General features: G+C 57.6%; 1 protein-coding gene across 4 annotated transcripts; it reads left to right on the forward strand.

The window, feature by feature from the left end:
• The first annotated feature begins 697 nt into the window (after window positions 1-697).
• Window positions 698-11,611, forward strand: GBA (glucosylceramidase beta). 4 transcript variants are annotated; one of them, XM_037883655.2, is made up of 12 exons: window positions 698-805; window positions 1,751-1,814; window positions 2,889-3,141; window positions 3,476-3,667; window positions 3,778-3,924; window positions 4,134-4,267; window positions 4,760-4,932; window positions 5,226-5,463; window positions 6,960-7,184; window positions 7,281-7,444; window positions 8,944-9,069; window positions 9,734-11,611. In XM_037883655.2, exons 3-12 carry the CDS (start codon window positions 3,075-3,077, stop codon window positions 9,837-9,839), a joined length of 1,572 nt encoding a protein of 523 aa, XP_037739583.1. In that variant the 5' UTR covers window positions 698-805; window positions 1,751-1,814; window positions 2,889-3,074; the 3' UTR covers window positions 9,840-11,611. The 4 variants fall into 4 exon arrangements, with proteins under 4 accessions (XP_037739583.1, XP_037739581.1, XP_037739582.1 ...); XM_037883653.2 differs by having other exon boundaries at window positions 3,009-3,141; XM_037883654.2 differs by lacking the exon at window positions 1,751-1,814 and having other exon boundaries at window positions 727-805; window positions 3,009-3,141.
• The last annotated feature ends 13,087 nt before the right edge of the window (window positions 11,612-24,698 follow it).

Consider the following 24,698-nt stretch of genomic DNA (forward strand, 5'->3'; position numbering starts at 1 on the left):
AGGCTCCCTCCGCAGCCAGGCGATTCCGGCTCGGCTCAGCTCAGCCCGGCCCCAGGCTCCCTCCGTGGCCAGGCAATTCTGGCTCGGCCCGGCCCGGCTCAGCTCAGGCCGCCTCGGACCCAGGCTCCCTCCGTGGCCAGGCGATCCCGGCTCGGCCCAGCCCGGCTCGGCTCCGCCCCAGGCGATCCCGGCTCGGCCCGGCCCGGCCCGGCTCCGCCCCAGGCGATCCCGGCTCGGCCCGGCCCGGCTCCGCCCCAGGCGATCCCGGCTCGGCCCGGCTCCGCCCCAGGCGATCCCCGCTCGGCTCGGCCCGGCTCGGCCCGGCTCCGCCCCAGGCGATCCCGGCTCGGCCCGGCCCGGCTCCGCCCCAGGCGATCCCGGCTCGGCCCGGCCCGGCTCCGCCCCAGGCGATCCCGGCTCGGCCCGGCTCCGCCCCAGGCGATCCCCGCTCGGCTCGGCCCGGCTCGGCCCGGCTCCGCCCCAGGCAATCCCGGCTCGGCTCGGCCCGGCTCCGCCCCAGGCGATCCCGGCTCCGCCCCAGGCGATCCCGGCCCGGCCCGGCCCGGCTCCGCCCCAGGCGATCCCGGCTCGGCTCGGCCCAGCCCGGCCCGGCTCCGCCCCAAGCGATCCCGGCTCGGCCCGGCCCGGCTCCGCCCCGGGGGATCCCCGCTCGGCTCGGCGGGCCCAGCGGCTCCGGGCGCAGGCGCGGGGGCCGGGTCAGGTGACCGCGCCGTCACGTGACTCTCGGTCCACGCCTGTCCGCGGAGCCGCCGCCGCTGCCGGGCACTGGCGCCGGCCCGCCCCGGTGAGTGGCCGCAGGAGCCTGTGGGCGGGCCCGGACGCCTGGGTTCCCCCGCGGGCCTGGGGCGGCGGCTTCTGGTCCGGGAACCGGTGAGCCGCGCCCCGGTGAGCCGCCCTGCCAGGCGGGGCCGCCCCATTGCTCAGCCCGGCCCACGGCGGCCGTCAGCCCGGTGCTGGGCGCCCGGCCCCGGGGGCAGCTGCCGCCCCCGCTTGCCGCGGTTCCGTGCTATGCAGGGTCCCTCCTGCCCTGCCGGGCCTGGAGCCTCTCCCACGGGGTCTGCAGCGCCCCCGCCCGCCCGGCCGCCCCCCACCTGGGCTGAGTGAGTGGGGGCCCGTCCAGCCAGCCCCAGGGGAGCTGCTTGGCGCAGCCGGTCAGGCTTGTGTCAGGGCTTTTTCTGAGACCCAACCCTCATCCTCCCTGTGCCAGGGCATGTGTGTGGGTCCTGAACTAGGGGGTGGGGCCAGCCAGGTTCTGGTTTTTTAGCCCAATCTCTGTTTCGCACCCCGGGCCCTTTATGGCATTAGAAGGAGACCCGGGGCCCCGTCCCTGCCCCAAGGACCTGTGGAGACAAGAGCAGGGGCCATGCAGTCAATCAGGGCTAGGGCCGGAGCTTTGATCTAGGCTCTTTCAAATTCATAATTTTAATCCTGACGTGGAATCCACAGGAAAGATAATCACAGTAAAGGTGAGTTAATTCCATGGCCTCATCCTCTCAAAATCCGTCTCCTGGGGAAAAGGGAATTCTCAGCAGCCTAAACCAGAGTGAGTCTGGAACCGTGATAAATGACCATGCTTGTTCTCAGGGGTAGGGGTGGGTGTCATTTCCAGGCAAGAGGTGAATGTGACGTTCCCAGTTGCCCAGATTTTAAGTAACTTTTTTTCTCCATGTGGCCTGAACTAACCTACAGCCGGCAGGGTCAAAGAATTCTTCGTTGGTTTTATTTTCAGTGTGTTGTCCCACAGTGCTTTTCAGCTGGAGGCATCACCAAGCACTTGGCATATTCTCAACACAGTGAGTACTTACTACTGAAATGCACCCAGCTCCAGGGTGGAACGCAGCAGTCATTGTGTACCAGGAGAAACTGCGCAACAAGTGTCACAGAAAGTGACTAATAATTTCATCCCCTGAAATTGCAGGGCAATTCTAGTTTGGCATAGTATTGCCCAAGTGGGAATTTGGCCAGGATACCACGGTTAATGCAGGCCTCTGTGAGAAGTCATGTGGCAGTAGATGTAGTTTGGCATGACTGGGCATTTGCTAATCCCTCATTAAGACTGCCATCGTAATCGAGGTCAGGTGGAACTGAGCCATTGCAAAAGATGCCTGTGTTACTGGCTAGGCAAGATGGATGAGGTCCTTATGCCAGCACCCAGCTCCTCTCTCGCCTTCCTCCTCTCGTCTCACCCACCCATTGCTGTTCGCTCTGTGTCCTCACAGGGTGAGTCCCATGTTGTCATAGTCTCCTGCCCAGGTGTCTGATGGCCCCAGGGCCTCCTGATTCTCTCTGGCTGGGGCTGGCACCAAAGAACAGGTCAGTGTTATGCGGGAATGATATGTACCTGCTCTCTGCTCCCTTGCTCTGATCATTAATGAAGTTGGTAAATATAGGACCGGATCGTTGAGGTGCCCACTACAACCCCTTAAGCACTGGGTCAGGTGAGCCTTGGAGGCAGGAGGGGTTCAGGGTGAGGGGAAGGAGCAGCTGGTATCCCAGGAGCAGGGGCTGCTGGGTAAGAAGGGACAAAGTCAGGGTGGCTGAAGGAGACTAGGGGAGTTGTTGGGAAGAGGCTGGGAAAGAGCCTGGGGTGGGACAAGACTTGAGAAGATGAGATCAGGTGTGGGAGGGACTGGAGCCAAGGCTCCCTTTAAAAGAGAGGCTGGGGCTGGCTGTGGCAGTGGAGGCCTTGGTGAGTCGGGGGAATTGCAGCTTGTTGTGCAATTGTGAACCCTGGGGTTCAGCTGGGCGGAAGGGCACGGAGGAGAGATCGGGACAGGAGTTACCAGAGCGGCTCAGCTCCCTGATACCCTCCACCACCAGGCTGGGCTGAGCTGGGCAGGCGACCTCCTCTCTTCGTGCTGTTCCAGGAGTCCCTGTGGTCCTGGGCTTGCTCGGCTGCTCCTGAGGCTGGAGCTACTGAAGGTGCAGTGAGTGGGGAGTGGGTGTCCCAGCGGCCCCGACACTCACAGCCTCCATCCTGCTTTCAGGCCCAGGTGCCCAGTGCCGCGCTCACTGGTACTGGCTGCGGGGTCACACCGGGCAGGAAAGGCGCCATGTGGGCCGGGTGCGCCAGCATCGTGGGCTGGTTCCTTTTCATCCAGACAGCGCCTGGGGCGGCAGGTAAGCGCTTATGATGTGTCATGTGTGTGACCTGGGGGGAGGGTCCCTCCTGGGTGCCGCTCAGCCTCTGCACTTCTCGGCGTGGGGGGAAGTAGCAGGGTATTGGCTGGTGCAGGAGTCTTGGGGTTTGAGAGACCAAACAGGTGTGCTGAGAACCCTTCTGCACCTGGAATGGGTGCCTGGGACCGTGTGGGAGGGACCTCGCTCAGGGGCATCCCCAGAGCTCAGAGGAATGGGATTGACGGGGGGTGGGAATCCTCTCCCGGGAGGGGTGGGGAAGCCCCAAACTATACCCGGAGCCCTGCACTCACCCAGTCTGTGTCTCTCTTCCTAGGCAGCCGTCCCTGCAGCCCCCAGTATTTTGGCCATGACTTGATGGTGTGTGAATGCAACGCCACCTATTGTGACATGCTGGACCCCGTTGTTGTCCCGGCCGTGGGCACGTACGCCAAGTATGAGAGCAGCAAGGCGGGCAAGCGGCTGGAGCACAGTGAGGGGAGGTTCCAGAGCGACTCCATGGCCCCAGGTATCTGCTTGGGCACTAGGGGTGCCAAGGGCAGGGCTGGCTGCTGGCCCTGGCCCTGGCCCTTGCTCCCAGTTGCAGGGCTCTGAGCCGAGCTGCTCTCTGCCCCGCAGATCTTGTGCTGAAGCTGGACACCACGCAGCAGTACCAGAAAGTGAAGGGCTTTGGCGGCTCCGTCACAGATTCGGCTGCGATGAACATCCTGTCCCTGTCCAAGGAGACCCAACGCCACCTGCTCGCGTCCTACTTCACGGAGGAAGGTGAGCGCTGGGGGCCGATTCGGGGCAGTGATGTATGGTGTTGGCTTGCTGGCTGTCCTGGTAGGGGGCAGGCCCTGGCTCTGGGCTTATGGCTCTCGGGAGCTGCACGTCACGTCCTGCAGCCTGAGGCCCTCTGTCCCCACGTGTAGTCACTGGGACCTGCTGCTTTGGCTCCTGTGACACCGGGTCCCCTCCTTCCTGTCCCACAGGGATCGAGTACAACCTGCTCCGCATTCCCATGGCCAGCTGTGACTTCTCCACCCACCCCTACAGCTACGACGACACCCCCTACGACTACCAGCTCCTCAACTTTGGCCTGAAGGATGAGGATACAAAGCTGAAAGTGAGCTGCACTGGAGCGGGGAGGGGGCCCCAGGGAGCGGGGAGCGGCCAGTCCCAATTTGCTCAGGTTTTCTGCACTCCGACCGAGCTCCCAGGCCCCACCTCATCTGGGGTATTTTCTGTGGCCATCATGGGCTGGGGCTGACCCCCTACCCCCTGATGGCACTCACCCCTCAGCCATTGCTCTGGGTCTCCATCAGACGCTCCTTGGCCTCCCTGACAGCCCTGCAGGGCAGGCGTCTTCCAGCCCCTCCTGCGTGACGAGTTGTGACGTTGTGAGGGGAAAGTCCCATCTATGCTGGGCACCACGGCAAAGGGGAGCTCCCCTGTCCTGCAGCCTTTCTAGGCTCCCTTCTGCATCTGCAGCCCTTGAGCTGCCACTGCTGCCCTCCTGAGAGGGAGTAGCCCCCAGGGGACCGGTGTGTCTAGGCACGTTCCTTCCTGAGACCCCTGTGGCGCACAGTGAGCTGGTCCTGCTGCTCTGTCCCTTCAGATCCCCATTCTCCACCGAGCCATGGCCTTGTCCAAGAAGCCGCTGTCCCTGGTCGCCAGTCCCTGGTCATCCCCGGTCTGGATGAAAACCAGCGGGGAGATGAAAGGGAAGGGAAGCCTGAAGGGGAAGCCGGGGGACAAGTATCACAAGACCTGGGCCAACTACTTCATCAGGTAAAGGGCAGCGCGGGGCAGAGGCTCTCGTGGGGAGAGGAGCCGGCAGGATGGGGCGGGTCTCGGTGAGTACAGCTGGCCCTAGGGCTGTGCGAGGGAAGGGGCTGGACGGGTGTTAGGGACGGGGCGTTGGAGAAGTCGGTGTGAGCTCTCTGAGCCAGCAGAACAACAGACTGTGGGCGAGGTCTGTACAGTCCATGCGGGTGGGGGGCAGAGGGCCTAGTCTCTGCACCCCAGGACGGGCGCTGGGGGCACGGCTGGGGCTGCTAATGTTTCTCATCCCCGGCCCCCAGGTTTCTGGATGAATACACCAAGCACAACTTGACGTTCTGGGCGGTGACGGCACAGAACGAGCCCACAGCTGGGCTGATAAACAACTACCCCTTCCAGTGCCTGGGCTTCACCGCCGAGCACCAGCGGGACTTCATCGCCCAGGACCTGGGCCCGGCACTGGCCAACAGCTCGCACAAGGGCATCCGGCTCATCATGCTGGACGACAACAGGGTGCTGCTCCCCCACTGGGCCAAAGTGGTGAGTCTGCACGCCGGGGCCCGCTGCTCCTTTGCCTGTTCTGCTGGGGCTGGCCGTGCATGAGCTCCGCTCTGCGGGGAGACGCCAGGCGTTGGGATTGGCCTGTGGTCCGAGCGTACTCGACGGGCACATGCCTGGCGTGTGCCCTGCTGGGCGGGAGGAGCAGTTCCCGCCAGGCTGAGCAGGGTGCTCCCTCTTCTAAGGGCTGGGCGCTGGCAGGACATCCAGGAAGACTCCAGCCCTGCCAAAGCCAGTTCCCATGACCCCTGGATGACTATGAGGCTGCTGGGGGCAGAGAGCGCACTCTGGCCCCCAGGGACAGCTGCCCTGCTCCTTCCTCAAGGGAGCTGCTGTGGCAGCAGGGTTCCATCTAGCTGCCTCTAATTTCCTAGCCCTTTCGGTCTGGCTGTAAGCATGAGTATGGCTGTGCTGGCCGCCTGGCTTGGCGATCTGCTGCTCCCAGGAGAGCTGCCAGCCCTCCCATTCATGTTGTTTATCACAGCAGCGCCTGGAGGCTGTTCCCTGCCTCGCAGCCTGGGGGAGACTCCAGACAACGGGTGGCTGCCTTAGGCGGGCAGGAGCTGAGCTGAGGAGGTGATGCTGGCGGTGACCAGCCGTGGTTGCAGCAGAGCAGCCCCTGGCCCCAGGGGAGGTTTGCTTGCACAGGAGGGTTTGATGAAGAATAGCGAGCCCAGCATGGGGCTCCCCCCAGATCCCACGGTCTGCCCAACTTGGGACTCCCAAGCACACATCCGGTGCTCTCAGCTGATCTGCGTGGGTGTGATGGTGCCTGGGGTCTGTGGCAGCCAGGACCCAGCCACCCAGGGCGCTGAGCTCCCAGCTCTCCGTTGGCTCCTTTCCTTCGTGGGGCCTATTTGCTCTCCCCTTGGGCTGCAGAGTCTTCTCAATGCTGGGGGTGCTTGGCCCAATCTGCCTGCTCTCTGCTTTCGAGGACGCAGCCTCTGAGTTTTCCAGGGACCAGCTGTGGTTGGGACCTGACTGCGAACCAAGTGCCTGATGCCCAGCCTGGATGAAGCTGGGGTAAAGTTGGCTAGCCCGGGAGCAGCAGGGGCTCCTGCCCTGGCTGTTCCCTTGGGACTCTTGGGCGAGTGATCTCGGCTTCCTGGGAAGCAGCAGTGGTTTGTCCTGCATTTTGTTTTCCACCCAGGAAACCCTGGCCTTCCCTCGCAATGTCTGGGTGGGCCAGCGCAGAGCAGAGTGCCAAGAGACAGTCCTGCCAGCACCCCGCGCTGCCCTGGCCTCTGGACTTGTTCCCAGCTGCAGAGCCGTGAACAATGTGTCCTGGCTGGCATAGGGCCTGATCCCTAGGCACCTGCGTGTCACTCAGGGCAGCAGAGTGGCTGGACCTGTGCTGTGAGGGAGAGCCCGTCTGGGGTATGCTCTCAAAGGGGTGTGTCGCTGGGTCCTTCTTTCTGCTGCTGTCTTGAAGGCCCAGGCCAATAAGTGACTGCTCCTCCTCTCTCCTTCCTTCCCAGGTACTGGGTGACCCAAACGCTGCTCGCTATGTCCATGGCATTGGCGTCCACTGGTACCTGGATTTCATTGCTCCCATAGAGGACACTGTGTTACCGACCCATGACCTCTTCCCTGATTACTTCATCTTGGCCACAGAGGCTTGCACTGGGTCCCACTTCTGGGAGAGGGACGTTATCCTGGGCTGCTGGGATCGGGGGAACCAGTACAGCCACAGCATCCTGACGGTAAGGCCCGCTCGGGTCCCCCACGCAGGCTGCCTCGGGAGCATCTCCCGCCCTGTCCCCTGCCTCCAGCTGAGCATCTCTGCCGTCCCCTCACAGAACCTGAACAACTTCGTCTCCGGCTGGATCGACTGGAACCTGGCCCTGGACCTGGAGGGGGGGCCCAACTGGGTCCAGAACTTGGTGGACAGCCCGGTCATCGTGGACAGGAAAAGGGATCTCTTCTACAAGCAGCCCATGTTCTACCACATTGGGCATTTCAGGTGAGCTGGGGCATTCCCAGTCAGCTGGTTTGGACTGCAGAGATTGTGCCCACAGCTGGCTCAGTACACGTGTGCTGGTGAGTTAATGCCCAGGGTCAAAAGAGTCACAGGTGTGTTAAACGCTTTTCCTGACCAGCCCAGAAAGTGAGATACCAAGAGGTCTGGGTTTTCTCTGAGGGACCTCGGTTTACTTGATTTCTTGGCCAACACCTAAACCCTTCGTTCTAAAGTTGAAAGTTTGTTGATTAAACAAGGAAGAACAAGAAGTTAAAAGAAGCATTTATACGGAAACTGAAATTGGGAGATTATGTGAAACAAACTCAATTAAAACCTTGAAAGGTTTTCTCCTTTTGGAGGCAAAATCTTAGGTTTTTTTTATTTTTAGAACAACCTTTCTTTGAGGGAAAGGAAAGGGTTAATGCTATTTTGCAAGGGGTATTCACTTCTCCTGATTCTAACAGACAGCCTGCACAAGGTGGAGGGGGAGAGGGTAGAAGGGGGTGGGGGAATGAGTCTTTTGCTGATGTCTTGGAATGCTGGATGGCTGGTCCATCTCCAGTGGATGCTTTGGCTGCCATGTTGACCGTGGCACCTGTTTGCTTGGACCCTGGCCTACATTCTGGGCAGGGACATTACTGGGTTGGGTCTTTTCTCCTTGGGCAGGGCTGGGCCCCTCTCATCTGGCTGTGCTGATGCAGCACATTGATTTCAGGATTGGCTGAAAAGCTGAGAGAGGCAGACATAGGATAGTGGGGCAGAAAGTAAGCCAACAGGAAAGGGAGACAGAATGGGAGCCGATGTGCCTCTGCGATGCTGGGAATTGAGGGTCCCCACAGAGCTGAGGATTCGCAGGTGAAAAACAAAGGACCTTTAACAAGAGCGAGGCCTTCAGTCTGGTCTGCTCCTTTGGTCTCAGGCTCAAGGGAAGATGAGCTCAGCAGCCTGCTGGGTGACTGTAAGCTGAGCCCACCCCCCACCCCCACCCCCGCCCCCCGAGGGGAAAACATGGATGTCTTGGCCTGGTTTATTCCCGCATTATTTTGCCCACCAATTAGGCCTAACATTTGACACATCAATTTTGATTTATTAATTTTCGGCTCCACATTTCCTGTTCTTTTACCTGCATCATTTTAACATGGCTTTTGGATGATGCTAGTAGGCCCTTTGCGTTTGGGCTTTATTACTTTGTGTCTTTTGGGTTTTGTGCACCCGTTGATTCAATTTAATTATTGAAAACAACGTGACCTATTTTCTGGTTCATGTCCAAGCCGGCAGGGTTCTAGGTTACTCTGACACCTTGTGAAGTGGTGCAGCCTTTTTGCACTTGAGCTCACAACTGGGGTAAATTTTAGGTCCAATAATTACAGCAGTGCCCAGTGAGCCAGGCTCTGCTCCCTACCACCCCAGGCTGCAGCCTCTCTGTTTGTTGGCCCAGCGTTGTCTCTGGGGGCCGTTGCTTTCCTTCCCCCTGTGCTCACCGCTCCCTCTTATCTGTGCAGCAAGTTCATCCCTGAGGGCTCCCAGCACGTCGGGCTGGTTGTCTCCAAGAAGAGCTGCAAGTGCAACATAGAGTATGCAGCCTTCCTGCGCCCGGATGGCGCCGCCGTGCTTGTGGTCCTGAACAGGTATGTGGCTGGGCCTGGAGTGTGAGAGCCTCGTCCAGACTGGGAGCGGGGCAGGGGCTTAGGGAGTCGGTGCCGGGATGGGAGTTCATAGAATCATAGAATATCAGGGTTGGAAGGGACCTCAGGAGGTCATCTAGTCCAACCCCATGCTCAAAGCAGGACCAATCCCCAACTAGTTGGGAGCCCAGAGCTGGCCTTTGGGGCAGGGAGGAGGAAAGAGACTTGGAGATAACCAGGCTACTCACTGTGCACTGCAAGAACTGCGCTGATGGGGGCAGAGGAGGGCCACGCCGCTGGCCTGAGCATCAGCAGGTGCCCCCAGACTGCCAGGAGGCATGCACCCTGTCCCCATGAGCTCGCAGTACAATCCAGGGGGCTGGGGAACCCTGGAAGCAGCTGACTGCGGGGCAGGGGAGAGGCACTGAACACATGGTGGGTGAGAGCTCTGCTGGTCACATTCACTGATCCTCGTCTGGAGAGGGGCCTGCGAGCAGGGGAGGCGAATGTGGTCCCTTCACCTTGCTCCTGCAGCCTGCATGGCACTGCTCTCTTCATCTGGAGGTGAGGTGCAGCCCCCTCGATTCATTGCCAGGCAGTCAGTGGTGGAGCTGGATCTGCTGGGCAGTCATGCAGTCAGACTGACTCTGCCCCTCGCCCTCCTCAGGTACTCCACGGACGTGCCGTTCGGGATCTCAGACCCAGGCGTTGGCTTCATTGAGGCTCTGGTTCCAGCTGACTCCATCCAGACCTACCTGTGGAGACGGCAGTGAGAAGGCTCGGGGGGCCTGGGGCGGGGGAGAGGACTCTGCATGCTGCTCTGGAGAATCGCTCTGTGGGGACGTTCCAGGCAGCACAGACAGGGCTGGGTGGGGCCCTAAGGGAGACAGGGAGGCCAGCACCCACCTAGATCTGCCCCTTGCAAAGCACAGCACCTGGGCAGGGGCAGAGCTGACAAGCTGAGCCCCAAGCCTGCAGCATGTCTAGGGCCAGCTGGGCCCTACTGGACCCGGGCACAGAGGGAGCAGGGCTCCCTTTGCCCCACAGGAATGGAGATCCATGTGCTGTAAACACAATCGCTGCTGCTCTGCCAAACAGCAGCCGTCTCTGGCTCTCTTTGGGCCCCCCCGCACCCCAGCCTGGTCTCCAGCAGAGCCTAGCACATGGACATGTCTGTCAGAGCGGCGTGGGTGCCTGTCTGGAGCTTTACGTCAACTGGGAGTTAAAACCCCGCCGCCTCTCCCCTCCCATGCACTGCGCCCCAGGCTGCTCCCACCCCAGTGACGCTTCCTTGGGTGCCTTGAACCAAGGAGACCGGAACAGCTGGTTCCAGAGAGGAAAGACCCCTGAGCATGCTGGGAAATAATCTCCTGTATAAACCCCTGCTGGAGGCTCAGTCTGCAGGGTGGTAAGCGAAGCCCCTGGGCAAGGACGGTAGCTTCATGCTGAGATCCAATGGGCAGGCGTTGCCCTGCCGCCAGGAGCCATTACCCCGGGCTGAGCGCTGCTCACCTCAATCTGCCCAGGGAGGTGCACGTTTGGGGCGGGTGCCCCAGCTGGCTCCCCGTCTCCCCCGGCTTGCTGGGCTGTCTGTTCTGCTGCCGTCTGTCGGCATCTCTGGCCTTCCCCTGTCGGGCTGCAAAAGATGGAATCACAGGGAGTTCCTTGAGGTTGGACCCCACCTCAAGACAGTGGCTGATAACTGGAGCAGGGGGTCACAGATGAGGGCCCAGGCTCGTTCTGGGCTCTGTGTTCCTTGTTGCTCTGTGACAGAATTGGGCTCCAGTGGGGCATGCCGGATGCTGTTCCACCCCCTACAGGCTCTCCCCGCCTGGGAGCTCTTGGGCCAGGGACTTTGCCTGGCAGAGTTCATGCTGGGGATGGTGCTGTATACACTGAATAATTGTTGACTAGCAAGGGGTGCAGCGGCCCAGGGAACATGCTGCTCTGACAGCGCCTTTCCCTGCATCACCTGCCCCAGGGCTGGCAGGCCTGAGGGAGAGGAAATAGGGAAAGGGTGAGAGAGCTTCTTTACCTTTTCTGCGAATAGCAGAGCAAGGGCCCAGCAGATGAAATTGTAAGGAAATAAATGTTTAAAGTACATAAAAAGAAATAATTTTAACAGGGTGCATAATTTACCTGTGTAACTCACTGCCACAAGATTTCACTGAGGCCAAGAGCTGATTGGATTCCAAAAAAGCATTAGTCATTTATATGGATACTGATTAATACCCATAGTTACGTTTTGAAAGGATAAAACCAAAGCTTGGACAAAATCTAAACCCTCCCACCTCTGAGCATGACCCAGTGACTCACTGCTCTAGGAGGAACGAGCAGACCAGTGGCCCCGTTACTGAAGTGGAGTTGTTTTGCATGTAAAGCAGGTATTCCACCACTGGTTTATGTATGAGGAACACAGCATACTTTCCTCCACGTTCCAGCTCTTACTTTTTGAGCACAGAATGAAATTTCGGAACATTTCCAAGTAATTTGTTTACTTATTTTGAATAAAAATTAATTTAAAATGGTTCCTTTAAGAAGTTTAGCACCTGGTGTCAGACTGTTCTGTGTGTCCTGAATGATCTTATTAATGGGATAACAGAGATGCTTCAAACTGCCCACTTCAGACTCAGTAAAACCTGGTGCACTGGCTACAGTTGAAGACTTTTTTTCTTCTTTTTTTTTTTTCTCTTTTTTAAGAGGATTAATCTTTATTTTTTGGCAGTGGTCTTGGTAACTGCAAGTTTCTTCAGCAGGGACCGACAACTAATCTTCTTCTGCAGAGAGTTCCGCACACAACGGCTGACTGCCGTCTCCTGTTGGCTCAGTGGCAGCGAAGCTGAAAGTGCCCTCAGCAAAGATGCCATCTTTCAAAATGACCCATGGTAACGAAGCCAACCTGCCCTTAGGGACGCTGGTGGGGTTGGCAGCAGAGAGACTCAGTTCTAAAGAAACAAATGGCTTCGAAAAGCTCCTTGTTTCACCCGTTCTGCTCACCGAGGGTGTGGGGGAGGGCAGGGGGAAGCTTCAGTGTGGATATGGACTTGCACTCACCCAGAGGAGTGTGAGGGGAAATAGGTGTGAGCAAGGGACTGGGGACTGCGTGCTCTGCCTACTTTGCACTGCTCCAGAGTGGGGTGCACAGCCAAAGTGCTGTGGTGAAGCTGCCCCTATAAATGAAACGTTTAAGGTTGACACTCCTCAGGATCACTAGTAATGTTTGCTTTGGGTTTCTCCTTTAGTTCCCATGTTGAGTTTGTAATAATAATAGAAAGCAGGGAAATTGCCAGCTGCCGTCTGTGTTGAAATGACGTTAAGTCTGAGTGTGTATCAGAACCTGCAAATGTTACAGGGATGTTGCAATTATCGCCAAGCCGGGCATTATAAACCCAGGAAATCCTGAGGTGAAGAAAGTTTAAAAGCAAGCCCCACATGTTCCTTAAGGCTTGGGAATGCAGAATTTAAGGTTTGGAAACATCTCTAACTCCAGCCTTCTGCAACAGGATGAAAGAAAGGAAGAAAATCTAATATGTCTATAAATCCGTTTAACCTAAGCGGGAACTGCAAGCATTGTTATGGCGGGATCAGTGTCTGGCTGCTGCATGATGTCGCTAAAGGGCAGGCCATACCTTTGTTTGGGTGCCGTAAACTGGGCATTTCCAGCCCCTAATAACCATGTCTGGATTGTGTTTGTGTTTAACCTTCACTTGGCCTTTCCTGGGTTTGTGACGATTGTGTCCCCTGTAATGGTTTTACCCCTGAGACACTACAACGCACTCAACCTCACCTCCACATTCAGCTGGGACTCCTGGAATGTATGTTCTGGGTGATTTTACCTCATCCTCTGACATTGTCTGAGACCAGCTGTAAGACTGGACCATGTGTCTGGCCAGGTCTGCAGGAGGGTTTCTAGGGAATGATCCACCCCAAGCCCCAAAGGGCTGGAAGGAGAAGGAGTCTCGTCCTCATGCCCTGCTCCCTGCCCAGTGCTTGGGGCCTCCCCTGCACCGGGAATGGGTGAAAAGCCAAAGATTGGCAAGCACAGCCGGCGGATTTGAAGGTTACATTGGAGCAAATGTTGAAAAATCCTCCCTGGATTCCCCTAAATGCAAAGCCAGGGCCTTGTCTTGTCCCCAGGACGGTCCCCAGGATGATCACGGAGCAGTGCGGCCTGCAAGGCAGGTGTCACCGTATCCGTGTCAGCTCTGTGGAGCAAGACAACTCCTGTCGGCTCCTGTTTCCTTGGCAGCCGGCTGCACAAGTGCCACCGGCTTTGCTGGCAGGCAGCTGGTGCCGCGGGCTCAATCGCCAGGTGAGCGGGGCTGGTCCTGGGAGACCTGAAGCCGTGGTGGCTCTGGGGGGTGCCAGGGCCCCGGGGGTTGGGCTGGCTTGAGAGGAGCAGGGGAGGTGTGTGCACAGACGCTGAGCGTGGGCTGTCTTCTGAGCACCCTCTTGGGGGCGAGTTGGGGAAATGGGACACAGAGAAGTGAGAGCCCATGGCCAGGCAGGGGCCTTGGGGCCTGGAGCGTGCACGGTCTAAGCCCAGGGGGCGAGATCAGGTCACCTCTCTGAGCAGTGATGTGGGCGGGGAGGGGGGTGCTTTGACCTTCCCACCCCTGGTGTGTTTCTGTGGTTCAGTCAGTGGCATGCAGCCTGCCTGCCTCTGGACCGGGGAACAGGGCCTTGCACTGAGCCGCTCCTGAAGCTTTGCTGCAAGTCACGGGTTTGGATCCATTATTAAAGTCACTTTCCTAAAGCAGAATTGCTGCCCTGGGAATGGGCTGGGCCCCAAGCCCCCACCCCGCTTCAGGGAAAAGCAAGAGCCATTCTCCCTGACTGTTCCGTCCCTGGCTGAGCTCCCCAGCCGTGAGGCAGGCAGATGAAGAGACAAACTGAGGGGCTGATCACAATGAGTAGCTGAGATGGGGCTTGGCTGAGGGGTTCCCCTTGGCCAGGCATCTCCACGCGGGCTGTGGGGGGTCGGGACAAGGGGCTTCTCTCTGGTTGGTCAGATTCCATACTAAGCCTCCCTGGAGATTTCCCAGCTTCTGTCCCCCCTTCCTGGGATGCGTTGGCCTGGCTGCAGCCTGTCAGTCGAATGCATCCTGTGTGCTGGCCTCCCTGAGGGTCCCTGCAGCTGTGTGTGGCCCATCCCTGCTCCATGCCTAGCAGGGCAGATGTGGCTGGTGGCACCAGAGGAAAGTGGTTTAATTGCCCTGCCCCATAGAGATAGCTGATACCACAGAGAAGCCGTTAGGCACTCCCGCCCTGGGAGCCAAGACGCTGATGCTCAGCGGTGCAGCGCATGGCTCTGGGACGGGTTTTGCGGTTGAGCCGGTGCCTAGTTCCGAAGGAGCCTGGAGCCTTCATGTTTGTTTTACTGGGGGATGTTTAGCCCCAGGCGACCAGAGCGTTGTGTGACGTCGGGTGTGTGGCCCAGGGAATGGGGTGGGGGGGCTTAGGGGTTGTAGTAAGCAGTGGAGAGGGGCATTTGGGGGATGCTCCAGGAATAGCGGGTGGCAAGTCAGGAGTGGGTGAAAAGGCCACCATGGTCGCAGGGGAATTGTGCAGCCCTTGGCAGCTGAGGGTGCCCCAGGGGCAAGGCGTTCGGGGGGGGCAGGCAGCCGTGAGCAGCTGGGCGAGCCCAAAGACGGGTGCAGTGCCGCTTCCTACGGAATGGGGTTCAGTGAGAGCAGCTGGGGGAAGATGGAGGTGACCAGGGTTGGGCGGGGGGAGCCAGTGCAAGGCACTGCCCAGGAGGGACCAGGCTGAGTGCTGGGGGACGGACGGACGGACGGGGGGGGTCACGCTGACCAATAAACTTGCTACGCTGAAAACAAGCCAAAGCACAGCCCCTCCCCTGGTCAGGGACGAGGCCCAAGGCTAGGTCCACGCTTGCCATGACAGTGCTGAGGTGTGGCCCTCAGCTGGTCCCTGCAGCACCTCTAGGCCACAGGGACCCCATGCCCCACCCTGAGCCCCCAAGGCTGCTGCCAGGCCTGCGGCTTTGGAGAGGCTTCCACGGCTTCCACAGCTCCCCAGGGTCCCTGAGGGACCCACAGGTCGTTGCTATGAAGGCTATGGGTCCCCACTGACCTCTGGGGTGGAAAGGGTCCTGCCACCCCTCTGGCTCTCGGCTCTTTGTCTCCTGTCCGATGGGCTCCCAGTTTGGCCAGCCTTGGGGGTTAGCCCTGCTGTGCCCCATGGCGGGCAGCAAGGGCGTGCGCAGCATCTCCGGGTGGGAGACGCGAACGCTGGTGGGTCCGGCTGCCATCGCTGTCCGAGCGGGTGACTCAGCCGGCTGCAGCTGGGCAGGCAGATGAAGGCCCTTTATAGGAACACCTGGCCCCAAAGGAGCCTCAAGGACGTTTTTGGGCAGCCCCAGATCGGGGGAGCTGGCGTGAAGGAGCCAGGAGTTCCTGGAGCCAGGACATGAGCCTTCGCTGCTGGGGCAGAGAGGCAGGAAAGGCTGGAAATGCGACACGAGGGCAAAATGGTGAGACTGGGCCGGGCCCCGGCTATGGGGACGGGCCGGGCGGAGGGCCGGGCCGGCCCCTGGCTGTGGGGAGGGGGCGGGCGGAGGGCCGGGCCAGCCCCTGGCTGTGGGGACGGGGCGGGCGGAGGGCCGGGCCGGCCCCTGGCTGTGGGGACGGGGCGAGCGGAGGGCCGGGCCAGGCCCTGGCTGTGGGGACGGAGGGCTGGGCCCTGGCTGTGGGGACGGGGCGGGCGGAGACCAGCCTGGGGCCGTGGGCTTGGGTGCCATGGTGCTGCCCCCGGCAGTGGCAGAAGGGCCAAGGGGAGGTGATGGCCTCAGCCCAAGCCCTGCTGAGTGCCGGGTGCTGGCAGCAAGGACTCGGCTGGCTGGTCCACTTCCACTCCCTGACCCCCCCACATCACTGGGCTGGGGCAGGCAGCTTGGCCCCCTGCCCATGTTCTGCCCCAGAAGTCCCTGTGGTGCTGGGCTTGCCCTGGTGCTGCTGAGGGGACACTGAGCGGGGACTGGGTGACCCAGCGGCCCCGACACTCACAGCCTCCATCCTGCTTTCAGGCCCAGGTGCCCAGCGCCACGCTTGCTGGGACTGGCGGTAGGGGTGGCACTGGGCAGGAAAGGCGCCATGTGGGCCGGGTGCACCAGCATCGTGGGCTGGTTCCTTTTCATCCAGACAGCACCCCGGGTGGCAGGTAAGTGCTTGTGACGCGTCATGTGTTTGATCCGGGTGGAGGGTCCCTCCTGGGGGCAGGTCAGCCTCTGCGCTTCGTCCCCAGGACCTGTGTGCTCCCATGGGGCTGCCCTGTCAGTCCCCATTCCCCGCCCGCAATGCCCACGCTGCAGGCATCCATAACGTTCGTGCTTTCAGTTTCCCAAACGCTTGGGCTTGCTGCCTTTGGAATCTGCATCCCCTCCCCACTGGCCCTGTATCTGGCCCTGCCGAACATCCCCTCGCGTGCACAGACACCCCCAAGGGGCCCTGCCCAGGCGCCCCTTGGGCAGGGCAGTTTGCTGGCAGAGTTCACCGGGCGCAGAGGCGGCATGCACTAGTCATGCTAGAAAGCAGTGATCCAGCAGGGGGTGCAGCGGCCCAGGGAGTGAGCGGTGGGGTTCCCAGGCTGCAGTGCGCGGCCCAGCCCCTCCTGGCTTGGCTCCCTGCCTGGGGCAGGCGGGTGCCTGGTGGGCACAGTGTGGAGATGGGCAGGGGCGGGGTGGGACGAGGTGCATTGGAGGGAGAACGGGGAGGAAAAAAGGGCCTAAGCTGCAAAATCAAATCCAGAATCTCCTGCAGCCCGCCATGTGGGCTGGGCCCTCTCTCATGGGGGGACCCTGGGCAGGTTTCTGCTTGGAGACTTTGGGGCTTGCCCATGGTTGGAGGTCGTTAGAAAATCCAGCTTTCCCAGCCCCGCCCAGCTGCTGGGGGGTGGAATGACCCAGTGAGGCCCCTGGGGGAGTGGAACCCTGGCCACAGAGAGCTGCTGCCAGTCGGGCTGGGCTACTGCAAAGGGCCAGAGAGAGCAGCCTGCACTCCAGCGCACTCGATGGGGATCACGTCGTACTATGGGGCTGGACTCTACGCTGCCCGGCTGGGGGCAAAGGGGGCACGGACTGGGGGGTGGGTAGGTTTATGATCTGGGATCGTTTGGGGGGGATGTAGAGAGCACCCCCCCCACCCCTGTGATCGATGAACCCGCTGCAGCGATCACCAGCCGTGGCAAGTGCTGCGGCTGGCACCAAGCTGCCCGCAGTTCTGGGCCTCAGGGCATCTCCTCTCACTGCGTGTCCATTGGCACCAGTTCAGCCAGAGCCTCCTTTCTCCAGCTGCTCCTGTGATACTGCTCCATGAAGAGCCTGGGGGACGGAGAAGCAGCTGGAAGCAAGGAGGCGCCAGCCGGTTACCTAAAAACCTATGGCCAGGGCAGCCCCAGGCTGGATGGTGGCTCTGCTAAGCTAGGCACTGGACACCCTTTGAAAGCCTTTGAAAGCCTCCAAAACGTGCCCCCAGCATCAGTGAGGCAGCAACATCTGGATTAGCAGAACTGGGAACACTAGCTGTGCCAAGCATGTCCTGCCCCTTCCCCCCATGGGGCACACACTGGTACCCAGTGCCGGTGTGTAGCCGATAGCCTATTTGGGCGGCTCACTGGAGCACATGGGGAGGAGCATGGTGTGAACATCGGCACGGCTGCAGTGCATGACGGCTTATTGCTGCACCAAGAGTGAGTGGGCATGGAAGAGCCACCCCTACCCACCCAAGAAGGAGCCTAGCCAAGCCCACAGAGTGGAGAGAGCTTCATGGTCATATTTTGCATGAGTGTCTGAGACTGGTGTTTCGTGGGTGGAGCTCATTCTGTGGGTAGAGCTTGGAAGAGTACCATCCCCATCATCTGGCGCCCAAGTGACACCCAGACAGAACCTCATGCCACCCCATGCACTTGGAGCAGCCTCCCGATGGAGGCTGCCAGTGCCCAGCTGTTCTGGGAAGTGTTCTGTGCCCAGTGGTTGCTGTGCCACAATGGTGTTTGCCATTGTCCTGCCCTCCATTGCCTCCAGCTGCTCACCTATGTGGCTAATGCTCTGCTGAGGAGCCACAGAGGGAAGAGTCACAGTGACCCTACGGAGGAGCTGGGTGCGGAGGCCCCTGTGACGAAGTGGGACTGTTCTTAATGTATCCTCTGAATACCGTAGGGGTGCCTCAGTTTCCCCTAGGCATTTCTTAAGTCTCTAGGGGGTGGGATAAGGTGGTGTAATTGTTGCAGAGCAAAGGGTCAGTGTACATAAATGGCCGACACTCTGTCTCCTGGCAACTGATGGCCTGGGCCCTTCTCCCCTGCAAGGTGAGAGCTAAAGGGTTGGAGAACAAAGGAATCCGATGACCTCCTGGCCCGGGAAAATGACAAAGCCCAGAGGAGGAGGGGATGGAGGGAGTTTCAGTTTGGGGCTGGCTGGGGACGAGGAGTGAAGGGCAGACTTGGTTGTCTGGCTCGCTGCCCCCCAAAATGGACTCAGCTGAGGGGTCCTGTTCTCTGAACCTACAAGCTCTGGTTTAGACCATGTTCCTGTCGTCTAATAAACCTTCTGTTTTACTGGCTGGCTGAGAGTCACGTCTGACTGTGGAGTTGGGGTGCAGGACCCTCTGGCTTCCCCAGGACCCCGCCTGGGCGGACTCGCTGTGGGAAGCGCACGGAGGGGCAGAGGATGCTGAATGTTCTGAGGTCAGACCCAGGAAGGTGGAAGCTGTGTGAGCTTTTTGCCCTGAAGACAGTCTGCTCACAGAAAGGAAACTTCCCCAGAGTCCTGATTGGCTTCGTAGGGAGCAGTTCCAGAGCATCGCCCGGGGACTCCGTGTGACAAAATGGGACTGTTCTTAATGTTTCCTCTGAATAGTGTGGGGGTGCCTCAGTTTCCCCTAGGCAGTTCTTAAGTATCTAGGTGGTGGGGTAAGGGTGTATGATCATTGCAGAGCCCTAGAGGGCAGGTGTGTGCAGGGGTCTGGACACAGAGAATGGCTGACACCCCGTTTCCTGGCAACTGATGGCCTGGGCCCTTCCCCCCTGCAAGGTGAGAGCTAAAGGGTTGGAGAACAAAGGAATCCGGTGACCTCCTGGCCCGGGAAAGGGACAAAGCCCAGAGGAGGAGGGGCTGGAGGGAGTTTCAGTTTGGGGCTGGCTGGGGACATGGAGTGAAGTACAGATGTGGTTATCTGGCTCACTGCCTCCCAAAATGGACCCAGCTGAGGGGTCCCGTTCTCTGCACCTACAAGCTCTGTGTTAGACCATGTTCCTGTCGTCTAATAAACCTCTGTTTTACTGGCTGGCTGAGTGTCACGTCTGACTGCGGAGTTGGGGCATAGGACCCTCTGGCTTCCCCAGGAGCCTGCCTGGGCGGACTGGCTGTGGGAAGCACACGGAGGGGCAGAGGATGCTGAATGCTCCGAGGTCAGACCCAGGAAGGTGGAAGTTGTGTGAGCTTTGTGTCCTGCAGACAGTGTGCTCACAGAAAGGAGACTTCCCCAGAGTCCTGCCTGGCTTCATGGGGAGCAGTTCCAGAGCATCGCCCAGGGACCCCGTGACAACTGATGGCAGAGGTGGGATGTACAGCACCCCATGGATGGCACTTCCTGCAGTAAGTGACGGGGGAGCAGTAAAACAAAGCGGGATTGACGAGGACCAGGCGTGCTGAAGGCTCAGAGAGGAGCGGTTTCGGGGGGCGGTTAACCCCTGGGAGTGTGTGACCAGCAAGAAGGACTGTGCAGTAATGGGGTTCCCCTGGGGATTGCAGTGAGCGGTCCCAGGGGCGGAGGAGTCTGCAGCTCGACCCTGGCAAAGAGGTGGTGACCTCGAGAAGGGATGGCACACTAGGGGTTCTCCCTGGAAACCGTGGGGAGCTGAGAGCACACAGGCCTGTGAGTCCACAACAACTTGGGAAGAGCGGAGTGATGGCCTGTCACCGTCTCCTTAAGAAGGACATTGTAACCCTGTGCAGAAAGAGAGGGTCGCGCATTGGTAAGTTCACCAAGGCACAGTTCATCGTGCAGCTGGAGGAGGATGACCGCTCTAAGGAACAGATTCCTGACTCCAAATGGGGCTATAGCAGGATCTGGGAGCGGCTGGAGTGGTAGCCAGGCATCCCCAAGACTCCTGTCCCCGACCAGATGAGGGTCTTCACGATTGGGTTCCCCATCCGGGGATCGGAGATGGACGGGATTGGAGCTGAGTCCGAGAGAGCAAGAGGACTGTGAGAGACAGCGAGAGCCCGAGAAAGAGCTGCAGAAGCAGCAGCAGCATGAACTGGCGGTGGGGGAGCGGAGAGGCCTAGGGGACCTCCCAGGGGTGAGTGGGGATAGACCCCGGGGGGCCAGTTCCGCAGGGAACCTCGAGACTAAATTGCTGCCCCTGGTTAAGGGGGGGGGTGGGGGATGTGGATGCCCACCTCACTGCCTTTGAGCAGGCTGGCGATTTGAACCAGGGGGACCCTGCGGAAAAGCCCTGGTGTCTAGCTCCCTTGCTGGGTCCCAAGGCCATAGACTCCGTCAGCCCGATGGGTGGGGAGGTGGACAGGCTCCCACTCCTGACCCAACCTATATGTCTGTGTGGAGTTTCCTGGGGTCAGGCCCCTCGGACCTCCAGGAGAGCATGAAGGTGATGTGATTGTGTTACCTGCTGAGGGTGTGGGAACCTGTAACAAGAAGGAAAAGATTCCTGAACTTGTGTGTGGCAAAGGGAAGGAGAATGCTTCTGACCTTTTATCTAGGAAGTCTGTAAGTTTGCCTGAAAGGGGATTGTGTGGGAATCCGCCGGATGGGCCAGAGGTAATTCTGGATGTAAGGGAGACCCAGAAAGAGTCTGTTGTTGCTCAGGAAAGTGTTCCTCTAGAGCAAGCCCTAGGTAAAGAGGGTAAGAGCAGAATTTCTGTGAGGGGTGAATTGTTGCATAGAAAAGCCCTAGGGAAAGGAATCCTCATGGAGTCTTTGCAAGCAGTTTACTGCAACTGAAGGGTGTGAAAGTGATTTAATCAAGAAAAGAAAAGGAGTACTTGTGGCACCTTAGAGACTAACCAATTTATTTGAGCATAAGCTTTCCTGAGCTGTAGCTCACGAAAGCTTATGCTCAAATAAATTGGTTAGTCTCTAAGGTGCCACAAGTACTCCTTTTCTTTTTGTGAATACAAACTAACACGGCTGTTACTCTGAAACCTGTCATTATGCAAGGCACTGCATTTAGCCGTATGGAGTGGAAATCTATCAACTGCATGAAAAAACTTGTACAGAGACAGACAGACATCATCTTCCTTTCCAAATGCAAACAGATGGGCATCGTACCAAAAGGACTGAAGGTAAAAAATCCATTACAATCTACATACCACACAGACTATGCTGACAGCTTGTGCCACATGCTCTCAAAGAAACTGCGGAATCACCTGATCAACATCCTCTACAGCAAACAGGGAAAGATTAAGAATGAGCTCTCAGAACTGGATCCTCTCATAAAAAACCAGCCTTCCACACAAACTTCCTCGTGGCTGGACTTTACTAAAACTAGACAAGCCATTTACAACACACACTTTGCTTCTCTACAAAAGAAAAAGGACATTAAACTTTCTAAACTACTACATGCCACAAGGGGCCACAGCAGTGGTTCTCTCAACCCACCCAGCAATATTGTTAACCTATCCAGCTATACTCTCAGCCCAGCAGAAGCAGCTGTCCTATCTCAGGGCCTCTCCTTCTGCCCTTCCACCCCCACGAACATGATACAGTTCTGTGGTGACCTAGAATCCTATTTTCGACGTCTCCGACTCAAGGAATATTTCCAACATACCTCTGAACAACATACTAATCCACAGAGACCTCCCTACCAGCACTACAAAAAGAAGGATTCTAGGTGGACTCCTCCTGAAGGTCAAAACAGCAGACTGGACTTCTACATAGAGTGCTTCCGCCGACGTGCACGGGCTGAAATTGTGGAAAAGCAGCATCACTTGCCCCATAACCTCAGCCGTGCGGAACACAATGCCATCCACAGCCTCAGAAACAACTCTGACATCATAATCAAAAAGGCTGACAAAGGAGGTGCTGTTGTCATCATAAATAGGTCGGAATATGAACAAGAGGCTGCTCGGCAGCTCTCCAACACCACTTTCTACAGCCCATTCCCCTCTGATCCCACTGAGAGTTACCAAAAGAAACTACAGCATTTGCTCAAGAAACTCCCTGAAAAAGCACAAGATCAAATCCGCCCAGACACACCCCTGGAACCCCGACCTGGGATATTCTATCTACTACCCAAGATCCATAAACCTGGAAATCCTGGGTGCCCCATCATCTCAGGCATTGGCACCCTGACAGCAGGATTGTCTGGCTATGTAGACTCCCTCCTCAGGCCCTACGCTACCAGCACTCCCAGCTACCTTCGAGACACCACTGACTTCCTGAGGAAACTACAATCCATCGGTGATCTTCCTGATAACACCATCCTGGCCACTATGGATGTAGAAGCCCTCTACACCAACATTCCACACAAAGATGGACTACAAGCCGTCAAGAACACTATCCCTGATAATGTCACGGCAAACCTGGTGGCTGAACTTTGTGACTTTGTCCTTACCCATAACTATTTTACATTTGGGGACAATGTGTGCCTTCAGATCAGCGGCACTGCTATGGGTACCCGCATGTGGCCCCATGTGACCTGCTATGGCCCCACAGTATGCCAACATTTTTATGGCTGACTTAGAACAACGCTTCCTCACCTCTCATCCCCTAATGCCCCTACTCTACTTGCGCTATATTGATGACATCATCATCATCATCTGGACCCATGGAAAAGAAGCCCTTGAGGAATTCCACCATGATTTCAACAATTTCCATCCCACCATCAACCTCAGCCTGGTCCAGTCCACACAAGAGATCCACTTCCTGGACACTACAGTGCTAATAAACGATGGTCACATAAACACCACCCTATACCGGAAACCTACTGACCGCTGTTCCTACCTACATGCCTCCAGCTTTCACCCTGACCACACCACACGATCCATCGTCTACAGCCAAGCTCTGCGATACAACCGCATTTGCTCCAACCCCTCAGACAGAGACAAACACCTACAAGATCTCTATCAAGCATTCTTACAACTACAATACCCACCTGCGGAAGTGAAGAAACAGATTGATAGAGCCAGAAGAGTTCCCAGAAGTCACCTACTACAGGACAGGCCTAACAAAGAAAATAATAGAACGCCACTAGCCGTCACCTTCAGCCCCCAACTAAAACCCCTCCAACGCATTATTAAGGACCTACAACTTATCCTGAAGGATGACCCAACACTCTCACAGATCTTGGGAGACAGGCCAGTCCTTGCCTACAGACAGCCCCCCAACCTGAAGCAAATACTCACCAGCAACCACACACCACACAACAGAACCACTAACCCAGGAACCTATTCTTGCAACAAAGCCCGTTGCCAACTGTGCCCACATATCTATTCAGGGGACACCATCACAGGGCCTAATAACATCAGCCACACTATCAGAGGCTCGTTCACCTGCACATCCACCAATGTGATCTATGCCATCATGTGCCAGCAATGCCCCTCTGCCATGTACATTGGTCAAACTGGACAGTCTCTACGTAAAAGAATAAATGGACACAAATCAGATGTCAAGAATTAGAACATTCATAAACCAGTCGGAGAACACTTCAATCTCTCTGGTCACGCGATTACAGACATGAAAATTGCGATATTACAACAAAAAAACTTCAAATCCAGACTCCAGCGAGAAACTGTTGAATTGGAATTAATTTGCAAATTGGATACAATTAACTTAGGCTTGAATAGAGACTGGGAGTGGCTAAGTCATTATGCAAGGTAACCTATTTCCCCTTGTTTTTTCCTACCACCCCCAGACGTTCTTGTTAAACCCTGGATTTGTGCTGGAAATGGCCCACCTTGATTATCATACACATTGTAAGGAGAGTGGTCACTTTAGATAAGCTATTACCAGCAGGAGAGTGGGTTTGTGTGTGTGTTGGGGGGGGGGTGAGAAAACCTGGATTTGTGCTGGAAGTGGCCCAACTTGATTATCATACACATTGTAAGGAGAGTGATCACTTTAGATAAGCTATTACCAGCAGGAGAGTGGGGTGGGGGGAGGTATTTTTTCATGCTTTATGTGTATAAAAAGATCTTCTACACTTTCCACAGTATGCATCCGATGAAGTGAGCTGTAGCTCACGAAAGCTTATGCTCAAATAAATTGGTTAGTCTCTAAGGTGCCACAAGTACTCCTTTTCTTTTAATCAAGAAAGTTTCAGTTCCTAACAGCCAGAAATTTTCTGCTGTGAATGGATCCACTGACTTTCCTGTTGAAAGATCCAGTGTGGATAGCTTTGAGAAGGTCTCAAATGAAGTAAAAGCTGTTAAGAAAGTTAAAACAGTCCTATAACCAAGTGGCTGTGTTTGGCCAGCTTGTTGGGGAGAAGACCCAATCCCAGTTTGACCCCCTGGGGTTTTGGGGGTGGCCAAAGGGCACGGGTCGCATAAACCTTCCCACATGCGGTCTGCGAGTGCTATCGACCACCCCGACCTAAGGGAGGGCGTGAAACTGGAAGGGCCTGGTGTAACTCCTACCAAGGAATGGGAG

The sequence above is a fragment of the Chelonia mydas genome, chromosome 24 (genome assembly GCF_015237465.2).
Source record: "Chelonia mydas isolate rCheMyd1 chromosome 24, rCheMyd1.pri.v2, whole genome shotgun sequence".
Taxonomy (NCBI): domain Eukaryota; kingdom Metazoa; phylum Chordata; order Testudines; family Cheloniidae; genus Chelonia; species Chelonia mydas.